Raw genomic sequence first — 15,578 nt, forward strand, 5'->3', positions numbered from 1 at the left:
CTCAGTTAATTGGGTCTCAGGTTATTTGGGTCTCAGTTCCCACATGAAAAAAGGGAACATTAAACATGATATAAACTAAAATGGTATCCATCACCTAGTTGATGCATCATGATTTATGGCTGTTTTATTACTATTGCACCTATTATCTCATTTGGTCCTCACAACATAAAAATACAGCTATTATCAAAGCAGAATCACTGGATTAAGGATATCCAAGTTGATAAAACAGCCAGGACTAGAACACAAATTTCCTGACTCTGAACTCTGGTTCTTTTCATTAGACCTGGCTGTTTCTACAATATCAAGAACACTTTTCCAAAACAAAAAATTACATATTAGTATTGTCAGTATGATGCAAGATTTCCAAAAGTGAAAAATCATATTCTTTAGAAATGGGTGGTTAAAGCTATATGGAAATTTTTAATGGCAGTTTTTCGTTAAAATTAAATCATAAAATAAATATATTTACCTGTTATCTGAGTATTTATACTAAGTATAGAAAAAGTTGAAATTAAAAAGACACTCCTTTATTTTTAAGCTTTTATTTTATCACTCGTATCAAACACATCAGAAAGCATTATCAACAGTGCATCTTATGGTAAGTCAGTTTACAACAAAACTGAACAAGGCAATTGTGTTTACAGAAAAAGTCTTCAGCAAAAAACTATGCAATACAGTCAACTGAAATGCATTGTTCATACTTTTTAGGAATATAGGAAAGTGGAAAATAAAAGTTCTTTGCTATTCAGCAGGAAAGAGTTTAAAAGACTTGAATGGAAATCAGAAATTTAGGGATTTGAGAAAATAACTTTTCAGTACTGACACACATCTACACATATAGTCCCACTTAACTTTTGTTTTTGTTTTTTCTTTAAAAAAAAAACCAAAACCTCACAAACAATGAGACATCACAAATAATACAGCAGAACCACAGTGCCAAGAAATGCCAAGACCAGTATGCTACTGATACAACTGGTAGAAATGTTACAGACAACTATTCACTAGGTATTGTAATATTCTTGTAGTTCTGAGGTGAAGGTAAAGCAACAGGAGAGATTACTCCTTGTAACTGGCTTTGGTTTAAGTGATCTTTCACATTTTTTTCTAACCATACCTTCTTATAAAAAATGTAGCAATTACATGTTACTGAGGGAAAATAGTACTAGGTTTTAATATTCACAACCAACTACTCCAGCTGACACAGGATGCCATCAACTGTTAAAATTTATTGATCTTAATTAGATTTTCTAAGAGTGATCAATAGATAGCAAAGATGGAGCCCTTTGGGGAAAAAATAAAATCCCTTCTACCCCAGATTTGACACTGCTAAGAGGTTATAAAGGAATGTTAAATATTTAAGATTTCAAAAAAGAATTAAGAATGGAAGAGTAAATTCTGCTGGAAAAGATATGACAGCTTTACAGTCTGCAAAGTAAATAATCTACAGAGATGCAGCTTAACTTTTTTTTTAATTATAATAAATATACTTACTTCCTTAAGGTGCTGTAACTTTGCAGCTAGTGCATACTAATGCCACCCACTGTACCCAATGTGCAAAAGGAAATAATGGAGATGGCTAACCTCCAGTTTTCTGATCCTTGATTTGCGTAAGTGGCAATGTACACCAAATACACAAAAGCTGGAGTACAAATATTTATTTTTAAACATTAGGCCAAACTGAATATAGATATTTAATCTGGTTTCACAAACTCTTAAAATACTTTTCTGAGGAAACAATGATGAGGAATGTGTAGGAAAGGCAATGTTTCTATGCTAGCGGTACCAAACCTGGAACTTTAAGTATCATGTTTAGCTCATTAACTATATGGAAGATTACTAAGACCAGTAAGGGAGCCATTTTCTTGCCCTCCTCTATTTTTTTATTACTTATCTCTCTCCTCTTTACTCTTCAAATTGGCAGTCTTCTGACAACCCATGCTAATAAAATAATATAGCTATACATAATTCAAATAACTAAGGAACTTTTGAGTCCATATATGCAGGATTTTTGAATACCTCACTGCATTTGCTCTTACACCCTCACTGTCCTGATATCATAAATATTATTAAGGGAAGATAACTTTGAAGGGGAAAGTAATTCCAACCTGGGATAAAAAAGTGATTACAAATAATTATCTTGTTGATAATAATGGCTCATGGTAACAAGTAGCTCTGATTTTTCACATAAAGATTCCTCCCCTCCAAAAAAAACAAAATACGAACAATTCCAGTTTTTTCCCCCAGAATGTGACTTATTTCCATTATACAAAGCAGTATAACAAAACAAGTTCTCTTCTGCATAAAAAAGATTAATGGTTTATAAGACAAATAAGATAGAATGCTTCTCTTTGCCTTTAAATTAAAATACTATGAACCTAGGTAACAAAACATACATGGCTTTCTTCAAAAGAGCCACCAGCTTTCTTCTGGTTATTGTGACAGCTATCCAATTTAATGGGAAATAACACTCAAGCAGTCATTTGAGAAGTTTCCCATGAATTCCAGTATTTACAGAGCCACAAACACAACTGCCACAATTATGACAACTCTCTGAAAAGCACAAATAAAGCAAATTTAAAACATTAATCCTCGTAAGCAGTACAAGGCAGAACAAAAGTGCTGACTGGTAGGAAAATGAATAAAAATTTCCTATCAGGAAAATAAAGTTTGTGTAAACTATCTTATATCCTGAAGATCATTTTAATGACCACCTATAAAATATAAAGTTTCCTAAATACTCTGATTTATAGATATTTCTCTTACAGTCCACTGCTCCTATAAAATTACAGCAAAAATATTAAAATTTACCTTCTTCTTAAATATCCACGGCACTTGTCAAGTACATGTCACTGTGAATCTGCTGGTCATTACATAGTTTTAAAAACAGTGAAAAACATCTGAGGGAGGCGACTACAATAACAAACATGACATATCCTACAGTATCAGGCAGAGAAGCTATCCTAAAACAAATGAAACCAAATTTTACAATTCTGGGTACTCCAAAAACTAAAATATCCATGTTCTTCTGTGATTAAGAATGGGATTTATCTTAATATACTACAAGAGGCTCAGCTCCATATGATGGAGACAACATTTTTATATTCATCAAGAAAGCTAATAAGTAATACTAACTTGAAACACTACCATCTCAAAATAAAGGTGATTGAGCACCTTAAGAAATGGGGATTCTTTTGAGCTAATTGTGACCAAGTACTTGTCTATATGTGACCATAATTGACAGGAAATAAAATTATATCAGAGAGCTACAGTAATAAAATTTGACGAAGGAACCTGATATTAAAAACAGAACTAGAGATCCAAGAAGAATTAAATTCTGCCAGACAATTCTGGCTTTTCCATCATACATAATATTGGAATAAAATCAAACATGAATAGTTTTACACATACAAAAAAATAAGGTAAACCAAGGCTATTTCCAGGCAGATAGTGAACATATATATGAAAAATAAAACAAAAGGTAAACCAAGAAAAGTTTGGACTTTTATACTATCATATGTGACTCAATCTAAAAGTTACTCCAGGAAAAAGGCAGAAGTGCTATTAATTATCATCATCTGGGAAGCTTTCACCCAAATGAGTTTTAATATTTTCCAGGAAACACAAGGCACTTGCTTAAATCTTTATCTACACATCCATCAGACTCAAAGTCATGATGTGATTCCATCTGTACCCGAATCTGAATAAAGCCACCTAGCATGTACCCTTGCATAAGTGTCTAGGTAAATATATGGTTACTGAGTGTCTCCCCTACTCCTTCACGCAGTAACTATGTTGTTACAATTACTATCATTTACAATGGTGCTGATTTTCATTAAATTAATTGTACAAAAAAAAAAGTCATGCTGCCAAGTATACTGATAGTAGAAATTACATGTAAGATAGGTCTAACAGTCAGAAAATAAGACCCAAAACAAAAGGATACCCAAATGTTAGTTATCTGCATGATGAATTAACTAAAACAAGCCATGAAACAGCATCTGATAAGTGCTCTAACTCTGCCTTTTATTCCAGAAAAGTAACTGATGCCCTTACCAGAGTGAAGGTCCCGTGTAATAAGACAGAAAAAAGCCTCTGCCCATGGTTTCTCTTCAGCTTTCTCTACATGGCAGCATTCCTTATAATACATTTGCTCAATAATTAAAATATAAGCAACATGAATCTAGAAGACAAGTTAAATAAGCATTCAGAGATTTTCTTTTAAAGAATAATTTAACATATCTCAGCACTCTTAAGCAGCTGGAGTACCAAAAAGAAGGCAATATTTCTCTCAATATAAACAAAGAGAAGTTCGAGTAAAACCATACTTATGGTTTTTGTTCTAAAAGCAGCCAGTTTGGCTCAAGGCATAGCAGAAAGGGAATCCCTCTAAAGAGAGCTGCTATATTGGTGGCCACAAAAAAGGAAGACATCCAGTGGTAATAAATGCGGATCTCTTATTGCAAGAGGATAGTTTTAAAAAATTCCTTTAAAAGGCAGTCAGAACTTTTAGTTAATGCTGTCTCTTACTGAGGTGTCCAACTCTACTTGTTTTTGTCCTGTAAATACAGCATTAGTTTTGATAGTGGCTAGCTAGCTACCCCCTCCAAATATGCTTCAAAAGAATCAAGTATTTCCTACAAAATAATCACTGTATGTGCCTTTTCTGGGTGTAAAATATACCACAGTAATACCCCAACGATGTAACTGGGAAGGTGAGAGGCATGGAAGCACAGGTATTAATTTAGGGAATGAAAAACTACCTGAGACAGAATTTGCCCAAAAGGGTAGGAGTTAAGTGACATGAACCCTCACCTCTTTACCCTTTCTCTCAAAAAGAAAATTCTAGGTTTTTCAATAACTTCAGTAAATCAAAATCCCTATGTATATATTTCATCCTAATCATGAAACTTATATCTTTTGATAATATTTGGTTCAGGTTTAAGAAAGATAATATCAGAGGTGGGAGGGATAATCTGCTAATGTGATCTTTGGTAGAATGGGCTAAGCTATAAAATAATTTAAATCATAGGAGGCATTTCTTTTTCAATTCTCTGGCTTTAATATAAAACATGTAGCCGGGTATGGTGGCAAGCGCCTGTAATCCCAGCTACTGGAGAGGCTGAGACAGGAGAATCGCTCAAACCTGGGAGGCAGAGGTTGCAGTGAGCTGAAATTGAGCCACTGCACTCCAGCCTGGGCAACAGAGCAAGACACCGTCTCAAAAAAAAAACCAAAAAACCATCTAATTAAATGCATGGTTAATTCAAGGCTCATCAATTATTCCCTCAGCTCCCTTAAAATCTAGTTAGCATCTTCTGTAACAAAATTCTACAGTGTCAAGCACTAAATATATGTATGAATGTATCAGCAATAAGATGACAATCAAAGAATGCTGTGAAGATTGGCATCAAGATGTTAGCAGCATACTGCAGGACTAGGCTTAGAACACTACCTGCAGTTTATTTGTAAAGATTTTTCTTTTGGGGGAGGAGGGGAGTGAAAAGTAAATGTGCGAACTTAGGATACTTGCCCTTATAAAGAATTCCTTTGTATCCCATGTTCATCGTATTTAAGGACCTGATGTTTCTAATCACCACAAAATCTGCTACCCATATGAACATTTAGGAAAGTTTAGGTCTTCACAATACAGGTTCTGCCCACTTGAATTCTGACTTGAAAACAAACCAATTTATAATCAACCCCTGAAAGGGCCAAAATAAAAAAAAAAAATAGTTCTTCCTTCTAAGGGCATGTTTTGGGGAACATGCCAAAAGACCCTTTGGTAATTCATAAATCAGCCTCCTTAAGCCAAATTTGGTTTCATAATAAACATTAAAGGACAGTCCTGAATTTGACAATTGTAAATAACTAAAATGTCAAACAGTAATTGTTTGAATGGGGTAATAATATATTTCATTCTGTAAAATGCAAATTCTAATGGAACTCTCAGCAACCTGCATGGCAAACATAAGGAAATATGAGGAGGCTTCCAGCAGGGAAAGATAGAAGACTTTTTCCTTAGGAAAAAATAAATAAATAAAAAAATTAATAACCTGTATATAACTTGTCTTTGTTTTTTTTTTTTGGTATTATCAGTGCTTCATAAAGGCATCCTAACTTTTATATCTTTAAAGACAACCTATCATGAAATAAGAAGAATCCATAATTATAATTCTAAAAACTGTGTAATCAACTTGTGTCCACGAACACACACATAGCAGCATCCTCTACTCAGGGACACGTTACGTTGCTATGAATCCTTTTAAGAATTCTTTGAGTTTTTCTTCCTTTCTACTTCTACTTCATTATATCTACACCTTTCTTAACTAACTTGCAGTCAAAAGCCAAACTACCTGGGATGCTGTTCCTCTAGTCTGTCTTCAGCTAAGGATAGAGGCAGAGAACGAGGGAAGTGGAGGAAAAAGGCAGCAGGGATATAAGAAACAGAAAGGAGGAAAAAATAATCCTTTATTTTCCATCCTCTCTTCACCCATTTTTTTCTTTTCCCTTCACTGTATATCTAATTCTTTTGACCCACTTCAATTTTCCATCATAGTAGATAGAGCCACATCTTGAGAAACCTTAAAACTATAGATTTACTACAAAAAAGAAGAGCTAATACCAAGTCTAAAGTACTTTAGACTAAAAGAGGGGTTGATTTACATCTGGCAAAACTTAGTCTTTGTTCCAATCATTTTAGAAGTCTCAATTTAACTCCAGGCTAGACTCGTTTGTTCTAAGCCTCTCAGGAATTATCTGTTTTGTCATTTACACTGTATCAGACAGACTACCTCTCAAAAAATGTATATCCTAAATCTTACGGATGTGAAACAGGTAGGGAAGAAATGAGTATAGACTGTATTAGCTCACAGGATTCACACTATAAAGTACACTGACTCAAATTTTCTCTAATCATTCATACCCGCACACTCAAGCATACGTACTAGACATAAAAATTGTGCAAGATCAAGCATCAGCTTTCTATTTTAAAAGCCTTAATTTAAAAAAACTTAGATAGGCTCACTGCAGTTCCTTTAAAGGAATATTCAGTACTACAGTACTCCTTTAAGAAAAAATTCACAACTCAGTGTTAAGAACACAGTAGGTAACTGCTGCTTGACAATTACTTAACATTACTGAGAGCATCCAGTGCCAGCTTATGGATATCAACAATAAGGAAGAACCACTGGACAACATAAAGAAATAATCTGTAAATGATGTCACCAAACCTAACAAATTTGTTAGTATTTACTAAGACATGATATTATTCATCCTTGCTTCATGACCCATGAAATAATTAAGATTTTTTTAGGTTACATACTGAAGAGCAACACCTGCTCTCCTGCACAAAAAAGGGTTGCCCACATGGATGCTCTAAAACCCCTCAATGTATAGCTGAGAGGTCTTGTCCTACTCAGTGCCAAATATATGCAATGCAGTCACTGCTTGGGCAATGGCTGCACATTAGTAGGATTAAATAAATGTACAAAGTACCTTCTTAAAATGGTAAGGGGGTACTCCTGCATTCAGATGTGGAATACAATAACCCAAGAAATGGAAGAGGAAAAAAAGGAAACAGTCCTTAGGTTACTGATTAAAGCAAGGTTTGATACAGATATCCCCTCTTGTAGGCACTCAGCGGGTAGAATGTAGCCACAACAAACTTTCCATCAAACATCCTTCCAGTCAGTAATTTCTGCGCAGCTTTGGAATCACCAGCATTTGCATACTCGACAAAGACCTGAAAGAAGACAGAGAAAAAAACGTCATTTCATTTCCACCAAGATTGTTTTAGACCAGTGCTTTAACACCTTTCATGGACATATATCAACTGGAGATCTTATTAAAATGCAGATTTTGCTTCCTTAGGTCTAAGATGTTGTCTGAGTTTCTGTTCTAAGCAAACTTTCAGGTGATGCCAATGCTGCTGGTCCATGAACTATACTTCAGGGCAGCAAGGTTTAGAATACTTCCTCACAACTCAGCTTAACTCTGAAAAATCTCTCAAAGACAAGTTGTGAGAATCATGTACAATCTTTTGCCAAGGTCATTACAGGAGTGATGAATAACACTAGACATCTGCCAAAGATAGGGTTGAATAGCCCAGACAGCAACTGCATTTCAATGGTATCTGGATGATATTCTGTACTTTAAGAAATGAAAAAGGAAAAAATATTGGTCAAAAGCTGCTGGAAATTGCACCTATTAGGAGGTACAATTTGGCCAGGTGCAGGGGCTCACGCCTGTAATCCCAGCACTTTGGGAGGCTGAGGCAGGTGAATCACAAGGTCAGGAATTCGAGATTAGCCTGGCCAACATGGTGAAACTCTGTCTCTACAAAAAATACAAAAATTAGCTGGGCAAGGTGGCACGCGCCTGTAATCCCAGCTACTCAGGGGGCTGAGGCAGGAGAATCGCTTGAACCTGGGAGGCGGACGTTGCAGAGAGCCGAGATTGCACCACTGCACTCCAGCTGGGCAACAACAGAGCAAGACTCCATCTCAAAAATAAACAAACAAAATCTAACCGGGCGTGGTAGCACGCGCCTGTAATCCCAGCTACTTGGGAGGCAGAGTTGGGAGGATTACTTGAGCCCAGGAAGTCGAGGCTGCAAAAAGTCAAGATCACGCCACTGTATGTACTCCAGCCTGGGTTACAGAGCAAGACCCTGTCCCCCACTCCACCCCACCCTAAAAAGGAATAATGAATCTATTCCTGATTTTTTTTTTACCCGATTCTTAATTATTCCCAAACCTATAGACCAAAGTTCAATAAATGAGTAGACATGCATTTATAGAAGGAATATCATGTTTTCTATAATACTCCTTGCTTCAGATAGGCTATACTTTTCTATACTACACCATCCCACACTAAGAAAGGCATCTTATTTTTATAATTCATTATGAAATTAATAGGGCTATATCATTTTAATTCTGATTTTTATAACTGCATTATCAGACACATTCATTATATTTCAGTGTTTTTTGTAACACTCCTTATAAAACCATGTTTACTTGAATTGAAAATTCGAATAAAAAAAAGAAAATTCAAATGAAGAATGGCTTTGACAACTAGGTAATGAACATTTTCAAAAGTCTGAATAGATTAAATCTGTGATTCCAAGAGTTTATCAAAAGCAGCTTTCACTCTCCTTTAAATGTCAGTGAAAACCTCTCAAAATAACAACTTTCCTCTTACTGATACTTTTTCGTATCATCTTAAACCTGGATACTTCTCTCTGGGAAAGACTTCTCCTATCTCTCTATTCTGTATCTTCCACTTCGTTTTGACCACTGGGGCTAATATTGAGTCAGATCATGTTAGCCCTTCTTTCCAAATCTTCCAATACCTTGCCCTAGTTGCGAGTAAAAGCCAATATAATCTCAATACTCTCTCAAGCTCACTCTACTTAGTATGCCCCCTACAACTCCCTAATCTCTCTGATCTAATCTCCTACTATTCTTCTTTCTCACTCTGCTACAGCCACACTGGCCTCCTCATATCTGCCAGGAATACTCAGGATCTTGCTGTTCCTTTTGCCTAAAATTCTCTTCCTCGCTTCCCTCAAATCTTGTCTCATATAACCTTCTCAGTATGTCCTTCCCTACTAACCCATTTAAAAGTGCAACCCACCCTACCTATCCTAGCACTCCTTAAGGTTCTTCCTTAATCTGTTTTTCTCCCTAGCACTTATCATCACATTTTAAAAAATCTGATTTGACCACTTTTATGATGGGTACCTAGAACATAATAAATGCTCAATAAATATCAGTTACATGACTAAACAGCAAGGACAGAATTATACATATTAGTACTCAGTATGTGATACTAAATGTAAAACTATTATCACTAGTTTGGCAATAACTTTTCATTAGGACTAGAATAAAATTGTGTTCATATTTTTGTTTTCATATTTTTTCAGTTGTCAGGAATGTTCATAATACTAAGCTATTAAGATAAAATAATAGCTGGGCGCAGTGGCTCATGCCTTTAGTCCTAGCACTTAAGGAGGCTGAATCGGGTGGATCTCTTGAATTCAGGTGTTCAAGACCACCCTGGACAACATGGCAAAACCTCGTCTCTATTAAAAATACAAAAAATTAGCCAGGTGTGGTGGCGCATGTGCCTGTAGTTCCAGCTACTCAGGAGGCTGAGGAAGAAGGATCACTTGAGCCTGGAAGGCAGAGTTTGCAGAGAGCTGAGATCACACCACTGCACTCCAGCCTGGGAAACAGAGTGAGACCCTGTCTCACACACACACAAAAAAAGATAAAATAATCCACAACCAGAGATGACTACACCCCCTAGGCAACAGACATCTGGCAGTGTCTAGACATTTTTGTTGTCCAAAGTGGGTAGAAATCAGGAATGCTGTTAAACGTTCTATAATGTAGAGGACAGCTACTCCAACAAAAGAATTATCAGGCTCAAGGTCAATAGTGTCAAGAACAAGAAACCCGAAGACAGAGCAAACTAAAATTCTCTCAAAGAATAAAAATACTACAAATAAATATTTTCTTACATTCTTTGTCATATAATTTAATTTGGAATTAGAGTTTCTAAAGAAAATGTGGTGATAACAGTTTTAGCCCACACATTTTACAGATGAAGAAACTGGGGATCATCACAAAGCTAATCATACTGAGGCTAGAACTCAGGTTCAAGAATTCTCAGTCCAGCACACTTTCCTTCTTTAAACTATCACTGATAGTTTCTATTACAATTAGAACTTTCTATTACAATTAGAACTAACTGGCTTTCTAACTCTACTTAATTAGAACAAAATTAGACTAAAACATTTCTCTAGCTGAACCTGACATAAAGCATGATTTAGCAGTTGGTGTTATTGCTTTTTTTTTTTTGAGATGGAGTCTCGCTGTGTCACCCAGGCTGGAGTGCAATAAAGCAATCTCGGCTCGCTGCAGCTTGGCCTCCCAGGTTCAAGCAAATCTCCTACCCAGACCCCCGAAGAGCTGGGATTGTAGGTGCCCACCACCACGCCTGGCTAATTTTTGTATTTTTAGTAGAGACAGGATTTCACCACGTAAGATGGGGTTTCACCATGTTGGCCGGGGTGGTCTCAAACTCCTGACCTCAGGTGATATACCCACCTCGGCCTCCCAAAGTGCTAGGATTACATGCATGAGCCACCTCCCCTGAACTGGTGTTACTGTTTACAGTGGCTCAAAAGTAGTTTTTGTTTTTTTTTTTTTTTGAGACAGAGTCCCACACTGTTGCCCAGGCTGAAGCGCAGTGGTGTGATCTCCGCTCACTGCAACCTCTGCCTCCCAGGTTCAAGCAATTCTCTGCCTCAGCCTCCCGAGTAGCTGGGATTAGAGGCATGCGCCACCATGCCGGGCTAATTTTTTGTATTTTTAGTAGAGACAGGGTTTCACCACGTTGGCCACGCTGGTCTCAAACTCGTGATCTCGTGATCTGCCTGCCTCGGCCTCCCAAAGTGCTGGGATTATAGGCGTGAGCCACCGCACCGGCCAAAAGTAGTGTTTTTTTGAGGCGAAGTCTCACTCATTTCTCCCAGCCCAGGCTGGAGTGCACTGGCAGGATCTCGGCTCACTGCAACCTCTGCCTCCTGGGTTCAAGTGATTCTCCTGCCTCAGCCTCCCAAGTAGCTAGGATTACAGGTGTGTGCCACCACGCCTGGCTAACTTGTATTTTCAGTAGAGACAGGGCTTCACCATCTCTGAACTCCTGACCTCAAGTAATGCACCCACCTCAGCCTCCCAAAGTGCTGGGATTACAGGTGTGAGCCACCACACCCGGCCAATATTTAAAAAGAAAAAACAAATTTTAAATGCTAAAAAAATGCAAGCATATTATAGAACTTTTAGAAGAAGTAAAAAATACAAGTCAGAATATACGAGTCATTAAAATGCAAAACTCATAATCCTTAGCAAAATTTTGTTGTACATCTTCCTACAGAACTAAAACATTTAACACAGAATTTTAATAACCTCTGAGTAATTCTGCAATTATGAAAATATTCACTTACTTGTCCTCTGCCAGGATTTTCCTTTGGAACAAGTAGAGATACCACTGGACCATATTTTTGACACTCCTCTTTTACATCTTCTACAACATCTGATTATTAAAACATATAACAGTAACTGCTTTGATATAATAAACAAGTATTCAACATTTTAAATTTTTTAATCATCAAAGAATTCAGGAATACATAACTAGTAATGAGGTCATTTTATATCTTGAATAGTTGACATTCAAATGATTCAAAATTTTAAATAATAGTCTGCCACCTTCTACTCTCCCTGAAGGCAACACATAATGATCAGTTTCTTTTTTTTTTTTTAGACAGAGTCTCGCTCTGTCGCCCAGGCTGGAGTGCAGTGGCGCGATCTCAGCTCGCTGCAACCTCCACCTCTCTGGTTCAAGCGATTCTTCTGCCTTAGCCTCCCCAGTAGCTGGGACTACAGGTGGGTGCCACCATGCCAGGCTAATTTTTGTATTTTTAGTAGAGACAGGGTTTCACCATATTGACCAGGCTGTTCTCGAACTCCTGGTCTCATGATCCGCCCACCTCAGCCTCCCAAAGTGCTGGGAGGCCACCGTGCCCAACCAATTTCTTCTGTATTCTGCCATAATTGTTATAAACTTATATACAAGCAAATATGAAATTATAAAAGCAAATACCTTGCTTTTTATATTAAATATGTCCTTTAAGATAAAATTATCACATAAAATTTGCTCATTTGTTTTTATGGTTACAAAATATTTTATTCTATGAATGTTCAATATATTATCTAATATGTCCAGTAACGATTAGACAACTTTCAAACTTTTACCATTAAACTCCCCCCCAGGCATATCTCATTTCATTTGTGTATTTCTTTCTTTCTTTTTTTTGAAACAGAGCCTTGCTCTGTTGCCCAGGCTGGAGTGTAGTGGCACAATGTCGGCTCACTGCAACCTCCACCTCCAGGGTTCAAGCGATTCTCCTGCCTCAGACTCTCAAGTAGCTTGGATTACAGACATGTGCCACCACGCCCAGCTAATCTTTGCATTTTTAGTAGAGACAGGGTTTCACCACGTTGGTCAGGCTGGTCTCAAACTCCTGACCTCAGGTGATCCACCTGCCTTGGCCTCCCAAAGTGTTGGGATTACAGGTGTGAGCCACCGTGCCCGGTGTCACTTGTGTATTTCTAAGTTGACACTCTAGAAACAGAAATGCTGGGTCAAAATTGACATAAATTTGTAATTTTTCCAATTTGCTTTCCATAAAAGTTTACCAATGTAAACTTTCTCTAGCAATGCACAAAAATGTCTATTTCCTTATACCCTTACCCACAAGAGGATAATCAAATGTTTCATCACTGTCAATGTGGTTGATGGGTAACAAAGATATTGCAGTTTGGCTTTAATTAGTATTTCCATAATAATAATGAATAAAAGCATATGTGTAAAAGACTTGTCTACTTCCTTTTCCATAACCTGTAATAAGAGCTATAAATATTTTTTCTTTAAAGTATCCTTTATCTTTTAATCTTTCTTAGAGTGATTTTTGTCAGGGTTGATTTTGTTCAATGCTTATTATACTGGTTCTGAGTTTTTTGCCATATTCAAAAAAGGCCTTTCCAACTTCAGGAATATTAAAAAACAAAATTATACAATGTCTTTTTATATTAAAAAATTATCTCCTTCCCACCTGCCCTACTTCCTTCCCTCATCCTTTTCTTTTCCCTCCTTCCCTATTTCATTCCCTTGTTTTAGTATTTTAATCTTTACTTAATTTGAAATTTAATTTGGTCTATACTGTAAGGTTTAACTTCCTTCCCTGCCTCTATCAAGATTACAAGACAGCTGTTCCAACACATACCATAATTTCTAGCTAAGAAACTTGTTATTTCATGATGACCCTGTTCATCAAAAGTAACAAAGGTATTTAATGGTACCATATATTGTCTGCTGCACTTTAGTTCACTTCAGATTCTTAAACACTAAGATTCAATAGCAACATTTAAACAAAATGTAAAGACTCAGTGTATTTAAAAGCAGAAAAAAAGTCACAGCAAGATAGAAGAGTTATATGGTAGTCTAAAGGTTTATTCAAAAAAAGGCCAAGCTTCAGTTTTAAAGAAATCAAAATTATTTGGAGTAGACAGAATGAGGTGATGAAGACAGCAGGTCTTCACAAAGATGAAGACAAAAAGGACATAAGTAGTATTTTGAACTGATCCCAAGAAATTCAGAGTCATTGTACCTTCATGACCTGAAACAATGCTGAGGGCAAGACTTTCTTTCAGATAGACAACATGAAAACTCAAGACTCTTAAAATGGTCACAGACTCAAAGAAATTACAGTTCTCTCACTACTCTGTCGGGACATGAAACCTCCACCTCCTGGGTTCAAGCGATTCTCCCACCTCAGCCTCCCAAGCAGCTGGGATTACAGGCATGTGCCGCCATGCCGAGCGAATTTTTGTAAGTCTACACTCTTAACCACTACATAAAATTGTCTCTCTAGTAGTAGTAACAATAGGTCGATGCAAATGCTTCATAGCTGTTGTCTTTGGTCTAAGTTTGGCTCTGCTTTAGCCTACTCCCTCTCTGTTTCCAAAATGTCCCTACTAAAATACAAGTTTGACTATGTCATTCTCCCATTTAAAATTATTTAATAAACTCTTTACTGCATTCAACAAAGAACAGATAGGTATTGAATACTTACCATAAGCTAGATATTATTCTATACCTGATGCAAAGTTCTTCACGTATCTGTATTTTGGTATTACCATCTCTGGGATAAAATCCAAATTCTTAAACATAGCAAACTAGTCTGTACTCTGACTACCTCATTAGCTTTAACTGATTGCTCCCCAACAAATATCTTAAGATACAGTCATAGCAATCTGCTGTTTTCTGACACTTTCATCTCTGTGTTTGTGCTATGTACTTCCTAACCCCTCAACTTTTAGCCAAGCAACTCCAAATTACTGAGCTCAGCTATAACATCTGTAGAGAAGCATTCACCAGTTACTAAGACTGGGTTAAGTACTTGTCCTTTCTGCCATTGTGTAGTACCCTATCTTCAGATTATCACAACTATAATTATTTATGTAGCTGTCTCCCCTACTATACAAAAAATGGGAAGTAATCCCATAGTAAATATTCAGTTAATATGTCTTAAATGAATAAATGCTAAAAGCAAAAAAGAGAACTAAAATGGAGAAACACAAGCATAGGGAAAGGCTAGAAGAGACAGACCAGACAGATAGAAGTTGTTGGGAAAATTAATCTTCTTCATTAACTGGGTAAAGATGAAATGTGAAAGAGTCAAAAGGACATTATGAATATAAAAGTGAGAGGGCTGGGCGCAGTGGTTCACACCTGTAATCCCAGCACTTTGAGAGGCTGAGGCTGGTGGGTCACCTGAGGCCACGAGTTCGAGACCAGCTGACCAACATGGTGAAACCCCGTCCCTACTAAAAATACAAAATTAGCCGGGCCTGGTGGCACATGCTTGTAATCTCAGCTACTTGGGGGGCTGAGGCTTAAACCCAGGAGGCAGAGGTTGCAGTGAGCTGAGATCGTGCCACTGCACTCCAGCC

At 37.0% G+C, this 15,578-nt stretch overlaps 1 protein-coding gene across 3 annotated transcripts in view; it reads right to left on the bottom strand.

The window, feature by feature from the left end:
* Positions 1-526: 526 nt before the first annotated feature.
* UHMK1 (U2AF homology motif (UHM) kinase 1) overlaps positions 527-15,578 on the bottom strand; it is a 32,848-nt gene continuing 17,796 nt past the window's right edge. For 2 of the 3 annotated variants that reach the window (XM_011952971.1, XM_011952968.1), the window contains exons 7-8: positions 12,011-12,099; positions 527-7,741 (exon numbers count right to left, since the gene is read on the bottom strand). In XM_011952971.1, coding sequence (XP_011808361.1) covers positions 7,595-7,741; positions 12,011-12,099 — 236 coding nt within the window. In that variant the 3' untranslated portion in view covers positions 527-7,594. The remainder of the gene's footprint in view (positions 7,742-12,010; positions 12,100-15,578) is intronic. The other variant, XM_011952970.1, reaches the window with a different exon arrangement.

The sequence above is a fragment of the Colobus angolensis genome, unplaced genomic scaffold (genome assembly GCF_000951035.1).
Source record: "Colobus angolensis palliatus isolate OR3802 unplaced genomic scaffold, Cang.pa_1.0 Scaffold354, whole genome shotgun sequence".
Lineage (NCBI taxonomy): Eukaryota > Metazoa > Chordata > Mammalia > Primates > Cercopithecidae > Colobus > Colobus angolensis.